Consider the following 21258-nt stretch of genomic DNA (forward strand, 5'->3'; position numbering starts at 1 on the left):
TTTAAGGAATATTTTAAGAGGGATAATATACAATAAAAGGATTAATAAAATCAGGCAAAAATAAAATCTGACCCTGTGAAGAGATGAGGATGAACTGTAAATTACAAAATAAATTATAGTGCTATTGGAATATCAGTTGTAGTATTTCAAATGAGGAAGTGTGACATATCTGTGATAGTGAGCAATGTGCTACTTAGGGTTTTCTAATGATAGCAGACTTTCTGAATTAATTTAGAGTGTAATTTGCCAACACATTTATTGAGCTGCATTAATACATATTAGAACAATGTAAGGTGACACAGGAAAGCATGATGGATCTTATCTAATGAGGCTGTAGGAGTCAAGAAGAACCTGTGACTCAAACACATATGCTGAGCTTAATAAGCAGAATGTATAAGTTTGGTAGTGACTGAGCTGGAGGAGAACAGGCTATTACAGAAGTAAACAGCTGTTTAAACAAAGGCAACATTCCAGAGATTCATCTGTGATCTAAATCTAGTTTTTCTTGAATAGAACTTATCAAAAAAGCAAAATAGAGCGAATCTGAATTTTGAGTGAAACCTTAACACATGGAAGAAGACAATTAGGTAACTAAATTGAAGGTGAATATTCCAAAGGAGTTTTGTTGTCTGTGTGCTTGGCCACAGATGTCAAGCTTTGTTTGAGAAAATTTATAAAGTATTTTTGTTAAGATGTATAAAACAAATACAGGGTGAGGAAATTAACTAAGGTTCTATATCAGAATTCATATTTAGAAATGAACACCTTGATGAGAGTTTTGCATCTTACAAAGTAAGTCTGGTATAACTATCAGGGGCAGATTGTCACGACTAGCTTTTCTGTTTAGGAGCTGAAAATCCAACATCTTTTAATACATAAGCTTTCTGGGTGTGTTTGTTTTAGAGACATGAAGGGATTATAAGAAGTGCCATGGACTCACTCCAACCTTGGAGCCTTTGCAATCTTGTCCCCGCCTTTCTTGATAGAAATAAGTAGTGCTGGAGTCTTGCCTTTTATTCGGCTCAGGTTACTGAGGAAGGAAAGACAAGAGTCAGAATTGTTGGGCTGTGGACACCATGGATCTCAAACATAATCGTTCAGTGAAGCTAAATGATGGAAACTTAATGCCAGTGCTTGGATTTGGCACGTTTGCTTCGGATGGAGTAAGTTGGCCTCTCGGGAACTAAAGCATTAGATATCAGCTATCCTGGAAGTGTGTTCAGAAGGCAGGAGACCTGCACCTGATGAATGAGTCACCAGGGCTTCCCTTTCCCTGATTACAATTTACTTCTGTTCGTGCTTGGTGAGATGCCAAGATGTTAGGTCTGGAGATTTGGAGGTTAAAGATTTTGTAGGCGGATTATGTGTCAATTATTGTTATTAACATTGTTTCCTGACAAATCTCAGTGCTTGCTATATATTTAAGTCCTTACATCTATAAGTATATTAAATCCTTGATATAAGTATTCTTACTAATTTTTAAATTTTTATCACCTAAAGCTCAGGCTTCTTCAGCTTTCTACTCTTGGTTAGAAAAAGACAAGGTCCCCTGAGTAAATTGGGAGCATAGGACTGTTGGGGAGAGTTGAAGGGGGGAGGAAAGAGGCCGGAAGGGGAGCAGAGAAAAATGTAGAGTTCAATAAAAATCAATAAAAAAAAAAGAAATTCCTATGGGCAATGATTACAGGAGAAAATGGATAACAGTAGGAACATTGGACTGCAGCTTTGCTGTGAGATTTTTGGAAGAAGATGTATTTGTTGATGAATTTCAACTATTTGAACAGGTTTTAAAATTCTATACAGGTACACAATGTGTTTCGATCTTATGCACCACTCATTCCACATCTCCAACTCCTCTCAGACTCTCACTTCTCTTTTCCAACGTCATCTTCATTTCTTCTTCTTCTTCTTCTTCTTCTTCTTCTTCTTCTTCTTCTTCTTCTTCTTCTTCTTCTTCTTCTTCTTCTTCTTCTTCTTCTTCTCTTCTTCTTCTTCTCCTCCTCCTCCTCCTCCTCCTCTTCTTCTCTCTTCTTCTCTCTTCTTCTTCTTCTTCTTCTTCTTCTTCTTCTTCTTCTTCTTCTTCTTCTTCTTCTTCTTCTTCTTCTTCTTCTTCTTCTTCTTCTTCTTCCCCTTCCCCTTCCCCTTCTTCTTCTTCTTCCCCTTCCTCTTCTTCTTCTTCTTCTTCTTCTTCTTCTTCTTCTTCTTCTTCTTCTTCTTCTTCTTCTTCTTCTTCTTCTTCTTCTTCTTCTTCTTCTTCTTCTCCACTAAAATCATTAATACTGACTATATGTACTTGAATATGAGGCTGTCCTCCAGAACATGGCCAACATATGTGTGGCCACATGCTTGAAAGAGTGGATTTTCTATTTCCCAGAAGTCATTAACTGTCAGTAGCAGTTTTTTTTTCTGGGGTGGGGGCAAGGCCTTGTCTGGCCATCCTCTGTCCATGCTGCAGTGTTGACTGGATTGATATTGTGGAGGGTTTCTGCAGACAACCACAGCTGCTGTCAGCTCATGAATGTAAGCTGTTCCATCCCATCCAGAAGACACTGTTGAACAGCAGTTTTCTGTTTCATAATCTCTGGTTCTTACACTCTTTCTTCCATGATGTTCCCTGAGCCTCTTGAAGAAAGGGTGAGCAATAGAAATACCATTTATGGGTAAGTCCTCTATGGATACCTGTTCTCTGGACACAAACAGTTGTGGGTCCTGGTATTAGTTATTGTCTATGGCAAAAAGAAACTTCTTTGATGATGACTGAGAGATGCACTAATCTATGGGCATAAAGATAAACATTTACAATATAAGTCCAACTTTTAAAAAATGTCTCTGAGAATCCACAATAATTACATCCATAAGTTAGTGTTGAAGGCTTGCAAAATATAAAGTAACAATGGGAATCAGATCACACTTCTTACAAAACTCATTATGTACCCATCCAATAAGTCATTGTAGTGAACTGAAAGTGTTAAAAGATAGTCACAGGTAACAGAAGCATTGGGTGGCTTGGAAAGGATTGTCTCCAAATGACAGGGATCAATATATTCAATGTTGGTGGAAGAATGACAAAGTATTAGTATTGAACAGAACCAGTTTGTTTTAACTGACACTTATTACTTTTGTTAAAGATAGAATTGTATCTTAGGGAACAGAATGAAATCATTCTTCCATAATGCTTTTACTTGTAAAAGTAAATGTAATACATGCCATTGAGAAATAGAAAGGAACAAACAGAAGCTTCTTTTACAATATAGTAGAAGTTTTTATTCTGAATGTGATTCTTAGTCAATAAATGACCTCCCTATGAGGTCACTGCTGGAACAAAAGCCTGCGCCATTGTATGCTTTGGGATATTGTTTGTCTAGCTAAGTGCTCTGGGGGTAAAACAAACACTGGATATCTGATTAAATCATTAAATTATACACTGATTGAAATTTGAGGAAATTTTGTAAATATTATTATCCTGACTTTGTCCCTCAGCGGCAGCTTATTAAGGTGTGGTCCTTGTCCTGGTAACAATAACTGGTTCGAAGAGTAGTTCTCAGTTCTCTGGGCATCTGCTACATCTAGATACTCTCACTGTGGTTTTCATGGATATGAATTTAGCATCCTACCTACCCTTCAGTCTTCCCAGTTCTGATGCAGACCAAGGGCAGACTCATGTAAACTTCCTGCATGTAAAATTAGTGGATCAATTTTTGTCAGCATAGGTATTGAAATCAATGAGCTAGAATTTAAACTAAAAAGGACTAATACATATTTTACTGGTTCAGAGTATCATCTATGATGGCTATACTTTTGGTTTTGAATGAGTGATTTATTAAATATATGCAGAAATGTAAAAGAATAAATTATGAGGGGCAAACAGAGAGAAGCAGAATATAGATAGCAAAACATTAAATCAGGGGCTGAAAAACATCTACTAGAAACTAACTGTGGGAACCCCATTTAGGCAACCAGATGGAATTTTCCAGTTAAAAGTACATCCTGGGTAGAGTGAAGTATCCCCTTGGATGAGCGTTCCAAGTAACTGAACAAATAGCAGCAGAAAGAGTTGATATCATCAGATTGGATGTTCACTGCATCCAGCAAGAACTAAATGGGGAAACTGAGGCAGTAAATTCGAGTACCTTATTTTGCTCTCTCTCCGTATGGATGAGCTTCCGGTGAGACAACTGTTCTCCTCCTCCTCCTCCTCCTCCTCCTCCTCCTCCTCCTCCTCCTCTTCTTCTTCTTCTTCTTCTTCTCCTCCTCCTCCTCCTTCTCCTCCACTGTCTCCTTCTGCTGTTGCTGCTGCCCCTCCTCCTCTTCTCCTTCCTCATGCTGTAGCCTTTTCATATCATGGAATAAATAACAATCACCTCTGTTGGGAATGATTAATATTCTGTTTTAAAGGCATGTTTTCAAAACTGTTAGCTGCTTGAGATTTTTTTCCCCCTGGTACAAAGCCAGAGGGTCAACCTGACCCAGAGCAGAGAGTTTTCAAGGACAACTGACATAAACATGTTTCAGTCTGAAGTTGGTAGAGGGGAAAATCTGCTTCCATAATCAGCTTCTTAATGAGCTTTAGCAGCCTATGACAATTTACCACCATCATGTACAATATACATTTATACATATGCCTATTAAAGCAATTCTGGTAAATTCTGTCACTCTTACCTGATTATTATCCAATTTAGTGTTTATGATCAAGTTTCTAATTGTCATTCAAATTCATTCTGGTAATCATAGGAGTCTTCAAAGGCTAAACATCCATTTCTGTGTGGCTTTCACAACAAAATAGAGGTATTTGAAGCATAGATGAAAAGCTTTTAAGATGAGGTTAAAGAGAAAGAGAATGATAATGATGTTGATTAAAACAAGGTCTCAAGCAGTTCATGCTGACCTTGAACTCACTATATAGATAAGGATGAACTTGACCTTCTGCTCTTCCTGCCTCTCCATCTGTGAAGTGCTAGGATTGTAGGTGTGAGCTATCCCATCCACCTTTCATACTTTCTTTTGTAAAGACACTCTTCTCCACTTCTTCCAAAAACCTCATGAAAGAAGGGAAGCCAGTTTGTTCATGGAAAAATGCCTAGTACTCAAGAGCCTCATATAGTGTTGAGCTAGAAGGCAGCACTCAGTAAATGCTTACTGCATAAATGCTGAATGCAGAGACCTGCAAAATGAAGGGAACAAAAGAATCTTGAGTGAACTGAAGACTTATTTGGACAAATTTGAAAACGATGGAAAATAGGAGCTAATTATCATTCATCACCTCACAAATACCTATGTATATGTACACCTGTCTAATATACTGAGGGACTTAGAATTTTTCTCCCAGTATGCTGCTTTCCTGCTAGCTAGTTCCTTCCAACTAATCTTTATTGAATGAAACTTTCATTGACATGCTTGATAAGAATCCCACATCACTAATTCAATCAGTCAAGATTTAGAAGTTAATTCTTTTGTAGTTTGTGTCTCCAGATAGATTGTAAATCTATTATCAAGTTTGTATTATCAAACACGATCAACCATAGTGGTGGCAGCAACTCGGAAAAAAATGTGATGAAGATATAAATGTCTTTTTTTCCTGAATTAGTCACATCTCCAAATTTTTCTACTCTTGTTTTATAGATTCCAAAGAGCAAGGCTAATGAGGCCACCAAAATAGCCATTGATGTAGGTTTCCGTCACATAGATGCTGCATACTTCTACCAAAATGAGGAGGAAGTTGGACAGGCCCTCAGAGACAAGATGGCTGATGGAACTGTGAAGAGGGAGGATTTATTCTACACCACCAAGGTGAGCACGTATGGCCAAAATGGCTGAAAGCCAGTAACAACTCAGATATGTTACTAGGGAAGGAGACACCACCCCCTGGGTTTCAGATTGAATCGTGGCTTTATTGCAAAGACACATTATAGACAAATGAAGAACAGGGTCAACAGAATGATGCAGTAGAAAAGATGCAGGCTGCCATGCCTGGTAACCTTTTATTCTTGGCAAGTACATAATAGAAGAGAAATGATTCTTGATGTCTTACCTTAACATGTGTGGAACCCATGCACATGCATTGGTGGTCTCTCTCTCTTTCTCTCTTTCTCTCTCTCTCTCTCTCTCTCTCTCTCTCTCTCTCTCATACACTCACACACACACACAAAGATAAATAAAAGATTAAATAAGAAAAATCTTGTTTTGCTTCAAACTGTATTCAATGTGGCAGTGACTCAGTATCTCTGAATATCAGACATTATCAGATATAAAGGACGCAGTTCTGTTGGATAATCTGGCCTCGCTGGGTCCTGAGTAACTAATTCTTCAGTAGATTCCCAAGTGAGGTTGAGAATATTGTTCATGAAAGGGAAAATCCTTTTCTGAAATCTGCACTAAATGGACTGATATTTTTAACATTTCCTCAGGTGGAAAGGCAGTCTTCCAGTGTGATTCTATCTGAACTGAGGTCTCTACAGATGTCTCCTACCTATGTTTACACTGGTGACATCTTGTTTTTAGATGAGATCTCTTAGAATTGGTTCTGGATTTGCTAAGAACAGTAAATCCTTTGTCTACTTTACTGCTGTTTGTTCAGTTTCTTGGAAGCCTCACCCAAGAAGATACATCACTCTGCCCTGGATGGACTTTTAACTGGGAAAGTCCATCTGGCTACTTCAATGTGGTGGAGTTTTCTACTAGATGTTGCTCAGTCCTCTGATTTAATGTTTTGCTATGTATCTTCTATATCTTCTCTCTATTTGTCCCACATCCAACTCATCACTTCTTGACTCTTTTGAGACCAAAACTTCTAGTTCTTGAAACACTTAAATTAGTTGCTTTCTAATTTCTGCTCAGTCTCCTCACATTGTCATCACTCAAGTAAATCTCAGTATTCTATTGAGGATGTGATCTATGATGAACAGTACAAAATTATGTAGGGTTACAGGTAGGATCTGGGAAAAGTTGGATGAGGGGGAAAGCATGATACAAATTGTATAAAAATTTAAATAAAAATAAAAAACTTAGCCCCAGATGTTCTTAGTTTAGCTGAGACTACCATAGCCCATCTCAATCATTTCACCACAGTGTGTAATTCTGTTTGGAAACTATAGATTTGGACGACTTTCCTTAGACCAGAGTTGGTTTGTCAGTGCCTGGAGAGATCACTGAAGAAACTTGGGCTGGATTATGTAGATCTCTGTATCATTCATGCACCGTTTGCTATGAAGGTCAGTTTGGGATTTTTATTCCCTCGTTGTGTTGGCAATGAAAGAGAAGATATTCCAGTATAATCTATTACATAATTTCACTTTTCTTTCTCCAGAGTCTCCCCTTAACGACACATGTGCATACATGTATGTGCACACACTCTCACACACAGAGTGAATTTTGGATGAGTAAGCTCACTTGCCAGAAGAAATTGACTATTAGAGAAAGTTTTGTTAACTTTTTTTCTCTCTGCATTCTAGCCTGGAGAGGAACTTGTGCCAAAGGATGCCAGTGGAAAAATTATTTTAGATGTAGTGGACATTCATGATACATGGGAGGTATGTACTGCTGTAGACAATAAGCACTGTGTGGCAAGAGAAGATGCAATTAATAAAGAATTAGAAGAGATGGATTTTGCGTCCTTATATGACAAATCTAAGGCATATCATAATGCCTAGACTTATAATACCTTACTATTCTGTGTTCAGCTGATATCTCTGGGAGGCCTGCTCATTTCTGTAGGTAAACAAATGAGTGGATATGGGGGAGAGAGGAGATGAGGAGGAGGAATGGGAGGAGTGGTGGAGGTGGGGGAGCTGTGGTAGGGATATAATACATGAGAGAAGAATAAACCACAACAGTAACAGCACCACCATTGCTTCTCTGTCTTTCTGTAATCTGATCTGTAGAGGAAGAGTTGAGAGGGTCTGAGTTTATTTTTTAATCTCAACTATGATTTGAGGTAGACATTTCTTTGCCTCCTAGATCCCATTAACAATATAAGCCATATAAAAGGGATTAACTGAAAGACATTAAAGAAGGGTTACAGTACTCTTCCAGGACAGACAAACACGCCTTTGGAGAAGTGTAATCTGCCTTAGCACAGAGCAGGCTGTGATAGAGAATGAAACCTGCCACTATATACCCTATCCTGTATATAGTTTGTCAACATTAAAGAGAAAATGTAACAATATATTTTACCTAGCACAAGATCCTAGAATTCTTTGTCTTTGACTATGATGACATTTATTGAAGAACCATTATAAGCCTGGCATCACAATAGATGCCACTGACGAGGGTGGGGAAGGTAAAGCGAGACTTTTACGTACTTGCTGTTCTTAGTGTGCATGTAAATGAATGACAAATATGTATTCATTGCAGGTGAGTGCCTTAGGCAAGGCTTATTCAAGTGTCAAAACTGTTTTGAAATTGTAACCAAAATTATGTAAGTAACTGAAGTTATTATGTAAGCAACTGAAATTATTATGTAAGTGTTCAAAAAATCCCAAGGAGAATCTCTAAAGGGCAGAGTACAAATAGGATTAACTACACACTTTCTTCCTCCCCAGGCACTGGAGAAGTGTAAAGACTTAGGTTTAACCAAGTCCATCGGGGTGTCCAATTTCAACCGCAAACAGCTGGAATTGATTCTGAACAAACCAGGGCTAAAGTACAAGCCCACTTGCAATCAGGTGAGCTCTAGTTCACCTGGGCTGTGCTTTACCTTCTGTTCTTCACAAACTTCTTCATTACTTGGTACTCCCCAAATCTCTTTTTCAAACAAGCTATTTAGGTTATAGCTATTTTCACAGAGACAGGAAATATCAATTATGGCTCAGGTTGACAAGAGAGGGAAGAACAAGACAGGGGAAGGCTGTTTGATTGACTGAAATCACAGCTCTTAGAAGGAATACCACTGCTCAGTAATACAACGTGTGCTGTACTGAAAATCATATAAAATCTTTAATAAAACTTGATTGAAATGAAGCACACAAAATTATCTTGCTCCTGTATTGTTCTCGTGGCACCCTAGATAATTTGTGCTGGTTTCTTTCATAAATATAGGATGAAAATATTTTTTAATAACTTTCAAAGACTTTTATTAACTTTTGCAGAATTTAGAGCCACAAATGCACTGAGAATTGTGTGAGTACAACTTCCTTCACTTGTGCTCATCAGCGCACTCAAGCAATAATTTCTCTTCTGTACAAATTTGTCTTATACATACTATTTGAAGTATTGAGGCAGGCATCATGTAGTTTTAGCCCATATTTTAAAAATACATAGTTTAAAATAATTAACAGTGTTTGAACACTGTTTAAACACCTATACTTTCAACAAAGATTGGTATCACTAAATATCATGAGTGTCAAAGTATGATCACGGTTTTTTATTTTCATGGTACTTGGGATTGAACCAGAGGCCTCACTCACAGTAGGCAAATGCTGTAATACTAAGTTTTAGCTTGTGGTCTGTAATAAATTATTTTGAGGTAGGCTCTCTCTGAATGATCTGGTTGGCCTTGAGATTTTAGTCTTCCTGTCTTACTCTCCCAAGTAGCTAAGTGTTACTATATCTTGTAAGATATTTATTTTTTGTTTAAAACAAATTTTTTATTGTTTTTATTGAGCTATATATTTTTCTCTGCTTCCCTCCTTTCTTTCCCACTTCCCCTTTCTGCCCTCCCAATAATCCCCACATGATGGAGGAAGGTCATTGGTTAATTAATAAAGAAACTGCTTGGCCTCATAGGTTAGAGCATAGGTAGGTGGAGTAAACAGAACAGAATGCTGGGAGGAAGAGGAAGTGAGCTGAGATGCAGGGCAGCTCCTCTCAGAGCCAAAAGCAATGCAGCCAGCCGCCAGGTCAGACATGCTGAATCTTTCCCGGTAAGCGCACCTAGTGGTGCTACGCAGATTATTAGAAATGGGCTAAATTAATACGTAATAATTTGCCTAGAAGAGGCTAGATATAATGGGCCAGGCAGTGTTTAAAAGAATACAGTTTGTGTGTTGTTATTTCGGGGCATAAGCTAGCCAGGCAGCTGGGAGCCGGGCTGTGGAATGCAACCTGCAGCTTCTTCAACACCCACACTCCCAATTTACTCGGTAGATCTTGTCTTTTTCTACTACCAATGTAGATTATATCCATGTATGCTTTTCTTCTTTTTAAAGCTTTATTTATTTATTATGTATACAGTGTTCTGTCTGCATGTATCCCTGCAGGCCAGAAGAGGGTGCCACATCTAATTACAGATGGTTGTGAGCCACCGTGTGGTTGCTGGGAATTGAACTCAAGACCTCTGGAAGAATAGCTAGTGCTCTTAACCTCTGAGCCATTTCTCCAGCCCCCATGTATGTTTTTTTTACAGTTCTCATTGTTTAGGTTCTTTGAGGTTGTGAATTGTAGGTTTTCTTTGCTTTATGTCTAAAAGCCACTTATGAGTGAGTACATATTATACTTGTCTTTCTGGGTCTGGGTTTACCTCAATTAGTATGATGTTTTCTAGATTCATTCATTTGCAAATTTTAAGATGTCATTATTTTTTTCTGCTGTATAGTACTTCATTATGTAAATGTACCACATTTTCTTTATTAATTCTTTTATTAAGGGAGATTTAGATTGTTTCAGGGTCTGGGTATGACAAATAATGTTTCTATGAACATAGTTGTGGACATGTCCTTATGGAGCATTTTTTGGGTATATACCTAAAAGTGATATTGCTGGGTCTTGAGGTAGGTTGTTTCCTAATTTTCTGAGAAATCACCATACTGATTTCCAAAAAAGCTGTACAAGTTTGAATTCCCACCAACAATTCAGGAGTGTTTCCTCTACCCCACAACCTCTTAAGCATAAGCTGTCATCAATGTTTTTAGTCTTAGCTATTATTATGGGTATAAGATGGAATCTCAGAGTTACAGGGATTTGTGTTTCTCTATAGGCTAAGAATGTTAAGCATTTCCTTAAGTGCCTTTCAGCCATTTTAGATTCCTTTGTTGAGAGTTCTTTGCTTACTTAAGACAAGGATTTGTGTGTGTGTGTGTGTGTGTGTGTGTGTGTGTGTGTGTGGCTTTGGAGCCTGTCTTGGAACTTGCTCTATAGTCCAGACTGGTCTTGAACTCACAGAGATCTGCCTGCCTCTCTCTCCTGGGTGCTGGGATTAAAGGCATGCACCCCACTACTCTGCTAGCCCCTCACCCCACACATAGCTTTTTTTGATTTTTAGAGTAAGTTGATTCAAAGTAGGGAGGTAAAATGGCCAAATATTGTCACTGGGTTGAAGTCTATGAAGTTTTTTGTGAAATTAGAGGATCGCTCTCTTGTATTCATATACACTATCCATCCTCACTCCTCTATTTCCCTTCTTCCTGTTCTCTGTTCTCACTCTCACTCTCTTTCTCCTTTGATCTGTTTATGAACGAAATTAAGCATTTTATCCTGTTAAAGTTCCCCACATGATAGGGGAAACTAGTTACTGTGATAGTTTGTAGGTTACATTGAGGATCAGATTAAAAGGTTTGAAAACAGAAGACCAAGGTCATGTGAGTCCCTGAAGGTTAAAAGGCATGATATTTCCCCATCCAGTGCAGCCACTCTTGTTTATCTTTCTCTCCTCCTTTGTTCCCCTGAACACTGGGTCCTTCTACTAGGCTGCCACTTCTTCCCTCTCTAGGGGGCAAAAGGGAGATTTTAATCTTAAAATACTAATAAAAGGACAGAAGGAAGTATTTCAGGGAAAATTTGAAACATATTGTACTTAAGTCAGTATAGAAGTAGATCTGCCCTTAAGGCACTTTTAAAAACTGCATGACCTTGTTGGCTCATACATTCTAATACCTTTTTGTTTTGGAAATTTACAGGTAGAATGTCACCCATATCTCAACCAGAGCAAACTCCTGGAGTTCTGCAAGTCTAAAGACATTGTTCTAGTTGCCTACAGTGCTCTGGGATCCCACAGAGACCCAAACTGGTAATGAGATCATTGGACTTTATTTCCTTATGTCAATAATTCCATGTTGACAAACATTAACTTTTAACCTTGTGGAAAAGTTCAACTATGAAGAAACAATTTAACAGTGCAGAAGTTCCTATGCACCAGGGTTGAACTTCAGGCTAACTAGTGGTCTTTTATTCTTGCTTTATAAGTCTACCTGTTTGCAGCACTAATAAGCATAGATTTTAAGGCCCAGTTTACAGAGATGAGACTACATATATCCTAGCCATGCCATTTTGACAAGTGTGTGGAATGTAAAACCCACATTCGTATTCTTTCTAGAAACTTCCTTATTTCTGCAATATTTAATGTTTAATTTAGGAGGGACTTAGAACCATCTTCCCTCATAATATCAGCTAATGTTATACAGAAACCCAAAAGAGAATTCCCAGAAGAAAACATGACGTCTTTCCAAGTGGTGATATTGACTTGCAGAGTATCTAACATGTTACAAGACATTTTTCAAAGGATATATGCAGCTGAATTCATGAACTTATAGTTGCATGTGCATTGATATGTTAAAGTTCCACAGGCTTATGAAAATAGTACTGCTATTACATTTATCAGTGAATTCTGAGTTCTGTTTGTAGACTCAGAGACAGTAGATTTGCATATGCCCACACTGGTTGATTTCTTTCTTTCTTTCTTTCTTTCTTTCTTTCTTTCTTTCTTTCTTTCTTTCTTTCTTTCTTTCTTTCTCTCTCTCTCTCTCTCTCTCTCTCTCTCTCTCTCTCTCTCTCTCTCTCTCTCTTTCTTTCTTTGTTTTTTTCTTTTTGGGGGTGGGTTAACTTGACACTTGACATATGCCTAGACTTATCTGCTAGAAAGAGGAAATTATAACTAGGCTTTGAAAAATAGTACTGGTATTACATTTAGTAGTGAATTCTGAGTTCTGCCCACAGTGGTTGATTTTTTTCTCTTCCTTTTCTTTCTTTTTTTGTTCTCTTTTTCTTTTGGTTAACTTGACACATGCCTAGACTTACCTGGTAAGAGGAGGAAATTATAACTAAAAAAATTTTATCCATAAGATTGGCCAATTGGCAAGTCTGTATGGTATTGTCTTTATTAATAATTGATGTGTGAGGACCCAGCCCACTGTGGGTGGGGCCACCATTGTGGTCATGAGCTGTATAAGAGAGCAAGTTGAGTAAAGCAGTGGCCACCCTCCTGGATGGCCTCTGCTTCAGCTCTTGCTATGAACCCCTTTGAGGATGGACTGTGATGGGGAAGTGTAAGATGAGATAAGCCCTCTCCTTCCCAGGCTGTGTTTGTAATGATGCTTTATCATAGCATTAGAAACCATAACTAAGACAGAGCATGAGAAAGAAGACATTTTGATGACTGTCAAAGGCATTGTCTCTGGTCCTGAGCTTTTCATAGAGTGTAGCCTTTAATGTAAAAACTTGATTTTCTTAAGTGAAGCAAAATAAAACAGAAGTTAATCAATAATAATAATAATAAATAGTTTTTTGTATGCCTTTTAAGTTCTTATTACTTCTGAGACAGTTTCTCACCACTTCTCAGACTATTAATTTTTGCACTGTTCTTTTGCTCTAGAGAAGTTTTACTTGTTCTATAGGAATGCTGTGATTTTCGTTGAGGGGAATGGATTAAATTAGGATCATGCTATGTAGAGCAGGTTGTCTTCAAACTCAATGATGGGGGCCTCCTGCTTCAGTCTCCCAAGCTCTAGGATTGCAGACTTCTGCTCCCATGCCTATCTGGAATTCATATGTCTATGCTTTTTTTGGCCTGTGTCAGCACAATTACCTGAGCTCATGAAATTTTATAGCAATTCTCCTGAATTCTTTTCTTACTTCCTCTTCCTCCCTCTCCATCTGTCTGTCTTTCTGTCTCTCTTTTGTCTTTTTTCTCCTTCCTTCTTTCCCTTCCTTCCTTCCTTCCTTCCTTCCTTCCTTCCTTCCTTCCTTCCTTCCTTCCTTCCCTCCCTCCCTTCCTTTCTTCCTTCCTTCCTTTCTTTTCCTTTCCTTTTCAAACTTTTAGTTATCAATTAGTGGTAGCTTGAAACTATCAATTGAAAAATTCTAGAAATATGCAATTCTTAATTTGAGATTGCATATTATTCTAAGTAACTTGATGAAATCATATGCTGTCTGGGACAAGGATTATCCTTTTTCAGTGTGTTCTCACTAAATCTACTCCATGATAGCTAGGCACTTGTTTGTTGTTTGGTTTATCAGGACAACCATCATAACATGGTAGGGCTTGTATTTAATGAACCTTTATTTTACTTAATAAAGGTTCAAAATCATGAGAATAGTAGTGCTTGAAACTTGGATAGGGCAAAACGAGGCACTTACTTCGTTTGATAATGGGCAAGTTCTCAGCTTAATGAAAGAGAAAATTTATACACTGAGATTTTTGAAATATATGAAAAGAGTAAATCTTCTATTCTGAAATTGTCAAGAAGAAAAGGGAAGTTCATGCTAGCTTTGTATACCATCAAAGATAAGATTCACTTATTCATCAAATATAAATTGGAAAAGTATCATTTAATATATATACATATTTATAGTATATATTGGGATCAGTGCTATTCCCAGACCCTCTGAGGATAAAAGGGAGTATCTATATTTCTGTTATATTCTATTATATGGATACCTGCCCTACACAGTATTTATTTTCCCATCTATTTATGAGTAACTTAGTTGTTGGCAATTGCTACAATAAAAAATAAATCTCTGTTAATACTCACAAAATTCTGCTTTAATTATACTATATTGTACTTCTCAGAGGTCTGGGAATATAGGTAAGGGAGCAACATAGTCCAGATTTGTTATCTCTGTTAGTTTATGTCTGCATTTTTCTCAGGGTAAGCAGTGATAGCCCATACCTCCTGGAGGAACCTATCTTAAAGACCATTGCCAAGAAACACAACAGAACTCCAGGCCAGGTTGCCCTGCGCTACCAGCTACAGAGGGGTGTGGTGGTTTTGGCCAAGAGCTTCAATGAGAAGAGAATCAAAGAGAACTTCGAGGTAAAGGTCCAAGGACATTTCTCCAGAATGAGACCTGGGGGGCGGGGGGCGATTTCCCTCACATGGGAACACTTGCTATTTATTCGCTCCCATGCATTGCAACTGTGTGCTACAGACAGCAGCTTGAAAGGGTCGCAGAGAAAGCCTTGGGCAAAAGCCTGGGTTTCCTCCGTACTAGTTTTGACTTTTACAATTTCTTTAACAAACTGTATTGCTTCTCCATTACTTCAGTTGGTTGGGGGATTCCTTTCAGAAGGCAGAGAACTTTAAATACCTTCATTTCTATTCTTTGTATTCTATGCTTTTCAAATCTCTGTTTGTATTAAGGACTACAATTTGGATCAAGATTAAATCCCAGGACTGGAGAGATGGCTCAGTGGTTAAGAGCACTGACTGCTCTTCCAGAGGTCCTGAGTTCAATTTCCAGCAACCATGTGGTGGATCACAACCACCCATAATGAGATCTGGTGCCCTCTTCTGGCCTACAGGCAGGATACTATATAAATAAATAAATAAATGAATCATTTTTTAAAAAAGTTTAAATCCAAATACGATTGTTGGTTGGTTAACTCACTGCACCATTCCAATGCATTTTTGCTTTTTTCTTAAAACTTCCATAGTTCTGGCCATGGTTCTGTGTGTATTTTCCATTAACTTATAATTATTTAGTTATATACTGGTGTGCTTTCTGAGGTATGGGATGTTATATATGGACATTTCCCCTTTAATCATTGGTTTTTCTCTATGAAGAAAAAAGCTACATAAATTTAGACATTGGCTACATGAAGAAATCAATTATTAAAGTTATTCCTTAACTGCTTTCTTATGTGCACTGTCTAGTCTTTCCTATCAGTCAGTGGTTTTTCATTTGTTTTGTTTAAAATTCCATAAGGTTAAACAATTACCTTATATTTAGTTTCTGTATGTATGTGTGAGGACACACTCACCAGCACACAGTGGGTAACCAGAGGATAACTTGTGGGAATTGTTTCTCTCCTTCTACCACTGGACATCAGCGGTGGAACAAAGTGTCAGGAGGCACGATCGCCTGCAATATGGCAGCCATATTACTTAAAAAATGTATTTTTCAGAAGGACTTCTGGTGGACAGATGGATGGACAGTGTCTTGGTTTCTTTTCCTACTGATGTGATAAAATATTCTGGCAGAAGCAACTTAGGAATAAAAGGTTTATTCTGAATCACACCTCAAGGGTACTGTCTACCATTGCAGGGAAATTATAGTGGCAGGAACCTTAGGGAGCTGATTATATTGCCTACACAGTCAAATGTAGAGACAGTTGAATGCATGCTCATCTCTTCTCTGCTTTGTGCAGTCCAAGATCCTCTGCTCAGGGAATGATCCTACCCACAATCAAGATGGGTCTTCTCATATCAATTAGCACAACCAAGGTGATTCCTCACAGGCATGCCCTATGATGCATCTCACTGATGGTTCTAGATTCTGTCAAGTTGACTATTAACTTTAACCATCACAGATACATTTAATAGATATAGATGATTATACATATATATTTACATAATATAAATAAATATAAATTATACATAATATCAGAAAAGTTTTTTCATAAAAAGAATAATGTATGATAATGTTTGAGAACATGAGATGATCAAGTGATATGCTTGAATCAGGGGAAGATATTCTTCCACTCAGTCAAGTCTTGGAGAGGAGTTAGATTAGTCTCTGTGACTTGGGGAGGGGGTCTATTCAAAGCTGGATCAAACTCCAGGGTAGCAAAGGAAGAAAAGTTCAACAAATTTTGGTGAGACTAATTCTAGTATTTCATCTAGATTTGAAAATTAATTTGGAAGTCTTTTTTCCCTGCCTTTCTTAAGATTAGGGGTTGATGAGTCTTTCTGTTGTGAAGTGGATCAAAGTAGGAAAGAAATGGGAAAGGAGGGTCCTGCTATATTTAGCCAAAAGTTCTGAGAGCCGGGCCATCTGGAGGCCAATGGTGAATAAAATTCTTCTCTTAATGTCACCCTTGTTGCTATCACCCTTATATTTTTAGGTAGAGGAACACTTCAATGGCTTATTTATTTATTTGTTTATTGATTATTTTTATTTTTTCTGAATCTGTCTTTCATTCTAGGTGTTTGATTTTGAATTGACCCCGGAAGACATGAAAGTGATTGATGGCCTAAACAGAAATTTTCGATATTCTAAATTTTCATTGTAAGTAATGCCTCTAGACTGTTTTATGGTTTATTTTCTTTTTGTATCATGAAGGTGAACCATGAAGATGTTCTAGAGGATCCAGGTAATGATCAGTGCAGCTTAGCATTTGCTTTTGAATGAGTGAGTTTAAATATATATACATAATACTTACATAATAGTAAGTAGTGATAGATATATAGATAGATAGGTTGTAAACATAATTAAATTTCATACTCAAAGTATCCAGAAGTTGACTGAGAGAGCAACTTTAAAACAACCAGCCTAGGTTCTCAATAGAGGGGGTCTCGAACAGAGAACAGGGCCTACTTAGGTGAGGCTTCTAGGTAAAAGGGCACATGACAGCAGAAAGGTTGCATTACTAAACTAGATGCGTACAAACATCAGGCAAAATCCAACTGGGGAAGTTGAGACAGTTCCTAATGACAGTCCTGAGCAGAGAAGAGTGAGCCCCTAGGGTGAGGATTCCAAGTAAAACAAACCCTAGAAGAAAAAGATAACATTATCCAAATGGGTGCTTATAACATCCAGCAGAGACCTGGGAATATGGAGATCTACCAGTGACTGGTGGTGAGGAATTGAAGTCAAATTCAAGATTCAACAGAACCAGCGACTCTAGGATCTGCTACTCAAGAATGCCTTTACTGGCATTCTGTGAAGTTTTCTTTATTATGGAAAGCTCAGAGTTCAAAGGAGGGAGAGAGAAATGATGGAAAACATTCAGATTATTTCTTATCACTAGAAGTGCTCAAGAGACTGGAGATCTCTTGACTGGAGGGGGTTGTTTGAATAATGCCTTTGAGCACACAAAGCTGCACAGCTGATGAGGGGAGGGGACACATCTTACCCTTGACATTCCTTGGCAGGTGGAAGGCATTCTCCTCTTGGGAGTAAACAAAGTGCTATGGGAACAGAGTTCACACAGCAGGACAGTATATCATTATCTGCAGGTCACAGGGGAAGATGAGGCAGTTCCCATGGCTGAACTTCCAGCTTCTTTTTCCCATGGCAGGCAATTTACATTATGGAAACCTGTCTCTCTTCTAAAAGCATGATGTTTTCACTATTTAGCTGTTTCACTGCTTTCTTCATTCCCTGTCAGAGTTTTTTCATGGGCAGGGGGATCTCAACCCTAGACAAGGGGCTTTGGAGGATACATCGAGACAAAATACTTTGGGTCTTAAATGCAAGTGGCAACTCTGCTTCCAGAGCCAGCTTTTCAGTGATCTGAAACAACACACGAAAGTATTTTAATACAGTGTCATTGCAGAAGACACACCTGATTTTCAGAATAGGTTTGCAACAAAGAAAGGCATCCCTATGGACCTCAGAAGAGAGAAATTCCTTCTGAAGTTCAGATATGCAGTGAGACTCAAGACAACCCCATTTCAAAACTGGTCAATCTGGGGCTGTAGATTGGGTGGTTCATCACTTCCTAAGCAACACATAAAAACAGACATGATAGCCTAAACCATTATTCTCAGCCCCTGGGAGATAGAAATAGGAGGATGAGAAGTTTAAAGTCATCCTTGATACACAGGGAGTTCAGCTGAAACACAGAATACATGTGACCCTGTCCCCCCAAATGGTCAAAGCTGCATCACTGTGAACTGATATTAAAGAATATGCTATGACCTTCGGCTAAAATAAATGTCTTCAGGGCTCACCTGCCCATTAGACTCAGAGAACAGATTATGGCTCATGATATCAGAGGCCCATGAAAATACTTTCTCATTAATGTGTATTATAATCAAGAGAAATAAAAGAGAATTCAACAATAATGAATGTACAGCTATGCATCAAGACTATTTTAACTTTGTTTCCACTAAAACCTATTCTAACATGTACTTTGAATAATATTTGTGGAAGATGAACTCTCAAAGGTGATATGAATAAGTCCTAGGGAAAACATCATTCTCTTTCAGCTTCCTCCTCTCGGTGTCCACTGTCATCTCCCCTGGGACAGTCCTTTACCAAGCTACATCACAGGTGTCCTCTGACCTCCACAAGCATGTCTTGGCACACAGACAATCATAATAAAATTCTAAGAAGAAAATAATTAAATCAGTTGATCCACAACCTTAATTGCTGATGTATTCCCTTGCATTTAGCAAGACAGGGGCCACAGAAGTTTTTCTGGCTTCTCAAGTCATAACTGTCCTCATTTTGTCTGTCAGAAGTGTGACTCGTGAACAACCAGTGTTTCTTCTTCTCTTTCAGTGCAGTGGATCACCCTTACTATCCATTTTTAGAAGAATATTGAGCATGAGCTGTTAAACATTACAGAGACTCTCCTCTCTCCAGACAATGTGTATCTGTATTTGGTGGAGTGGTTGAGAAGCAGGATTCTTGCTCCAGGTGCTTGTCAAGTGTTACAAAAATCTCAAGTGTTTTTCCTGATGATAAAAAAAACACACAAATTACAGAGAATTTATAAAATAAAAAGAAATATTTGATGTATCTTTCTTGACTTTTATGTAATTTCATGACTGCATTGTTATTTTAAAAATTAAAATCAATTTCAACACATGGATAATATACTTTTAAATGTAATGTTTATACATTATCAAACTTTATTCAAGAATTTTAGAGCACTTTTCTAGTTGTAAAGAATAGGTCTTACTAACTTACTTGATTTCTTAGTTATCAAAGCAGGTTTGGCAGTGGCATGCACTCCTTTTTTTTTTTTAATTCCCTAGCAAAATTTTGTTGAATATCTGTTTTTCCTCCAGGCACTGCTTTATAATAAATTAGGAAAATTTAGACTAAGTTTACATATAAATATTTTTAAGTGCGGAGTTTTGTTTAGATAAATAGGGTATAGGGGAAGAGAAGGGAGGGAGAGAAGGAGAGAGAGAGAAAGAGGGATAGACAGATACAGAGAAGAAAGAACATTTTGAATAAAAAAGTCTACTGGAAAGAGTAGGCTACTAACAAATTAAAACCTGAAGTATTCAATGAGAAATGGTGAGGGGTGGACTGGAGAAGGCTCAGCGGGTAAGAGGGTGTTCTTCTTGTAATGTGGTTCCCAGCACACATGTTGGCACTGCACAATTGCATGTAACTCTGCCTCCAGGACATCTAAGTCCATCTTTTGGCCTCTTTTGGCACACATATTCATGTGCACTTACCTGTCCCCCAAGACATATACATAATTGAAAAGCAAAAATAAGACCAAAAAAAGAGAAATCAATTAAGTATCTTTTGGAAACTAATTATTCATAATCTTTTACATTTTTTCTTTTAAATTTTACTTTTTGATGTTTTGTTTATTTTTGTTTTTCTGTTTTCTTCATTGTTTTCTATTCACTTATTTATTCTGTTCTTTATCTTTATTTTTTCTTAAATTCAATTCTTTGAGAATTTTGTATGCATTGTGTTCATACTTGCTGTGGGACAATGGTCTTATACCCTGTAAAGTTTTGTAAGTTGTACTGGTTTAATAAAATGCTGATTGGTCAGTAACCAGGCATAAACAGCAGAATTCTTGGAAGAGAAAAGGCTGAGTCTGCAGTCCTAACCCAGATGCAGAGGAAGCAACATGAGAAAGCCTTGCTCATCAAAGGTATCAAGCCATGTTGCTGACACAGACAAGAATTCTGGGTTAATGTAGGCTGTAAGAGTTAATAAGAGTCCTGAGCTAATAGGCCAACCAGTTTATGATTAATGTAGACCTCTGTGTATTTCATTGGGACTGAACAGTTTTAGGACCAGGCGAGACAGAAATTTCAGGCAATGCATATTTATCCTCAGCTCTTCCCAGATCCATTCCCTTCCCTATCATTCCAACATAGTGTCCTAAGAAAACAACCATACCAACCAAACAAACAACTAACTAACCAACTAACCAACCAATCAAACAACCAACCAAAAAACAAACAAACACCAAAAACAAAAATCTCTTAAGATTAGTTGTGCTACCAAAATAATTTCGGATGTGTCGTCCTTCACTAGAGTGTGGTTAGCTAATAAAGGGATACACATGTAGAAGAAACTGTCACATGTTCTCCTAGCACTAACATTTGACATGTGTTCTGTGCCTAGGGGTAGGAACATATGAGTATCTACCTGCTAGAATTTCTTACATTGTTTTTACACATGACA

At 37.8% G+C, this 21258-nt stretch overlaps 1 protein-coding gene across 1 annotated transcript; it reads left to right on the plus strand.

Moving 5' to 3' along the window:
• Positions 1–977: 977 nt before the first annotated feature.
• Positions 978–19702, plus strand: LOC130885464 (aldo-keto reductase family 1 member C15). Its single transcript, XM_057786952.1, has 9 exons — positions 978–1163; positions 5620–5787; positions 7092–7208; positions 7449–7526; positions 8538–8660; positions 11829–11938; positions 14795–14960; positions 17072–17154; positions 19375–19702. The coding sequence occupies exons 1-9, from the start codon at positions 1077–1079 to the stop codon at positions 19415–19417; spliced, it is 975 nt and encodes a 324-aa protein (XP_057642935.1). The 5' UTR covers positions 978–1076; the 3' UTR covers positions 19418–19702.
• Positions 19703–21258: the final 1556 nt, after the last annotated feature.

Source organism: Chionomys nivalis, chromosome 13 (genome assembly GCF_950005125.1).
Source record: "Chionomys nivalis chromosome 13, mChiNiv1.1, whole genome shotgun sequence".
NCBI classification, from domain to species: domain Eukaryota; kingdom Metazoa; phylum Chordata; class Mammalia; order Rodentia; family Cricetidae; genus Chionomys; species Chionomys nivalis.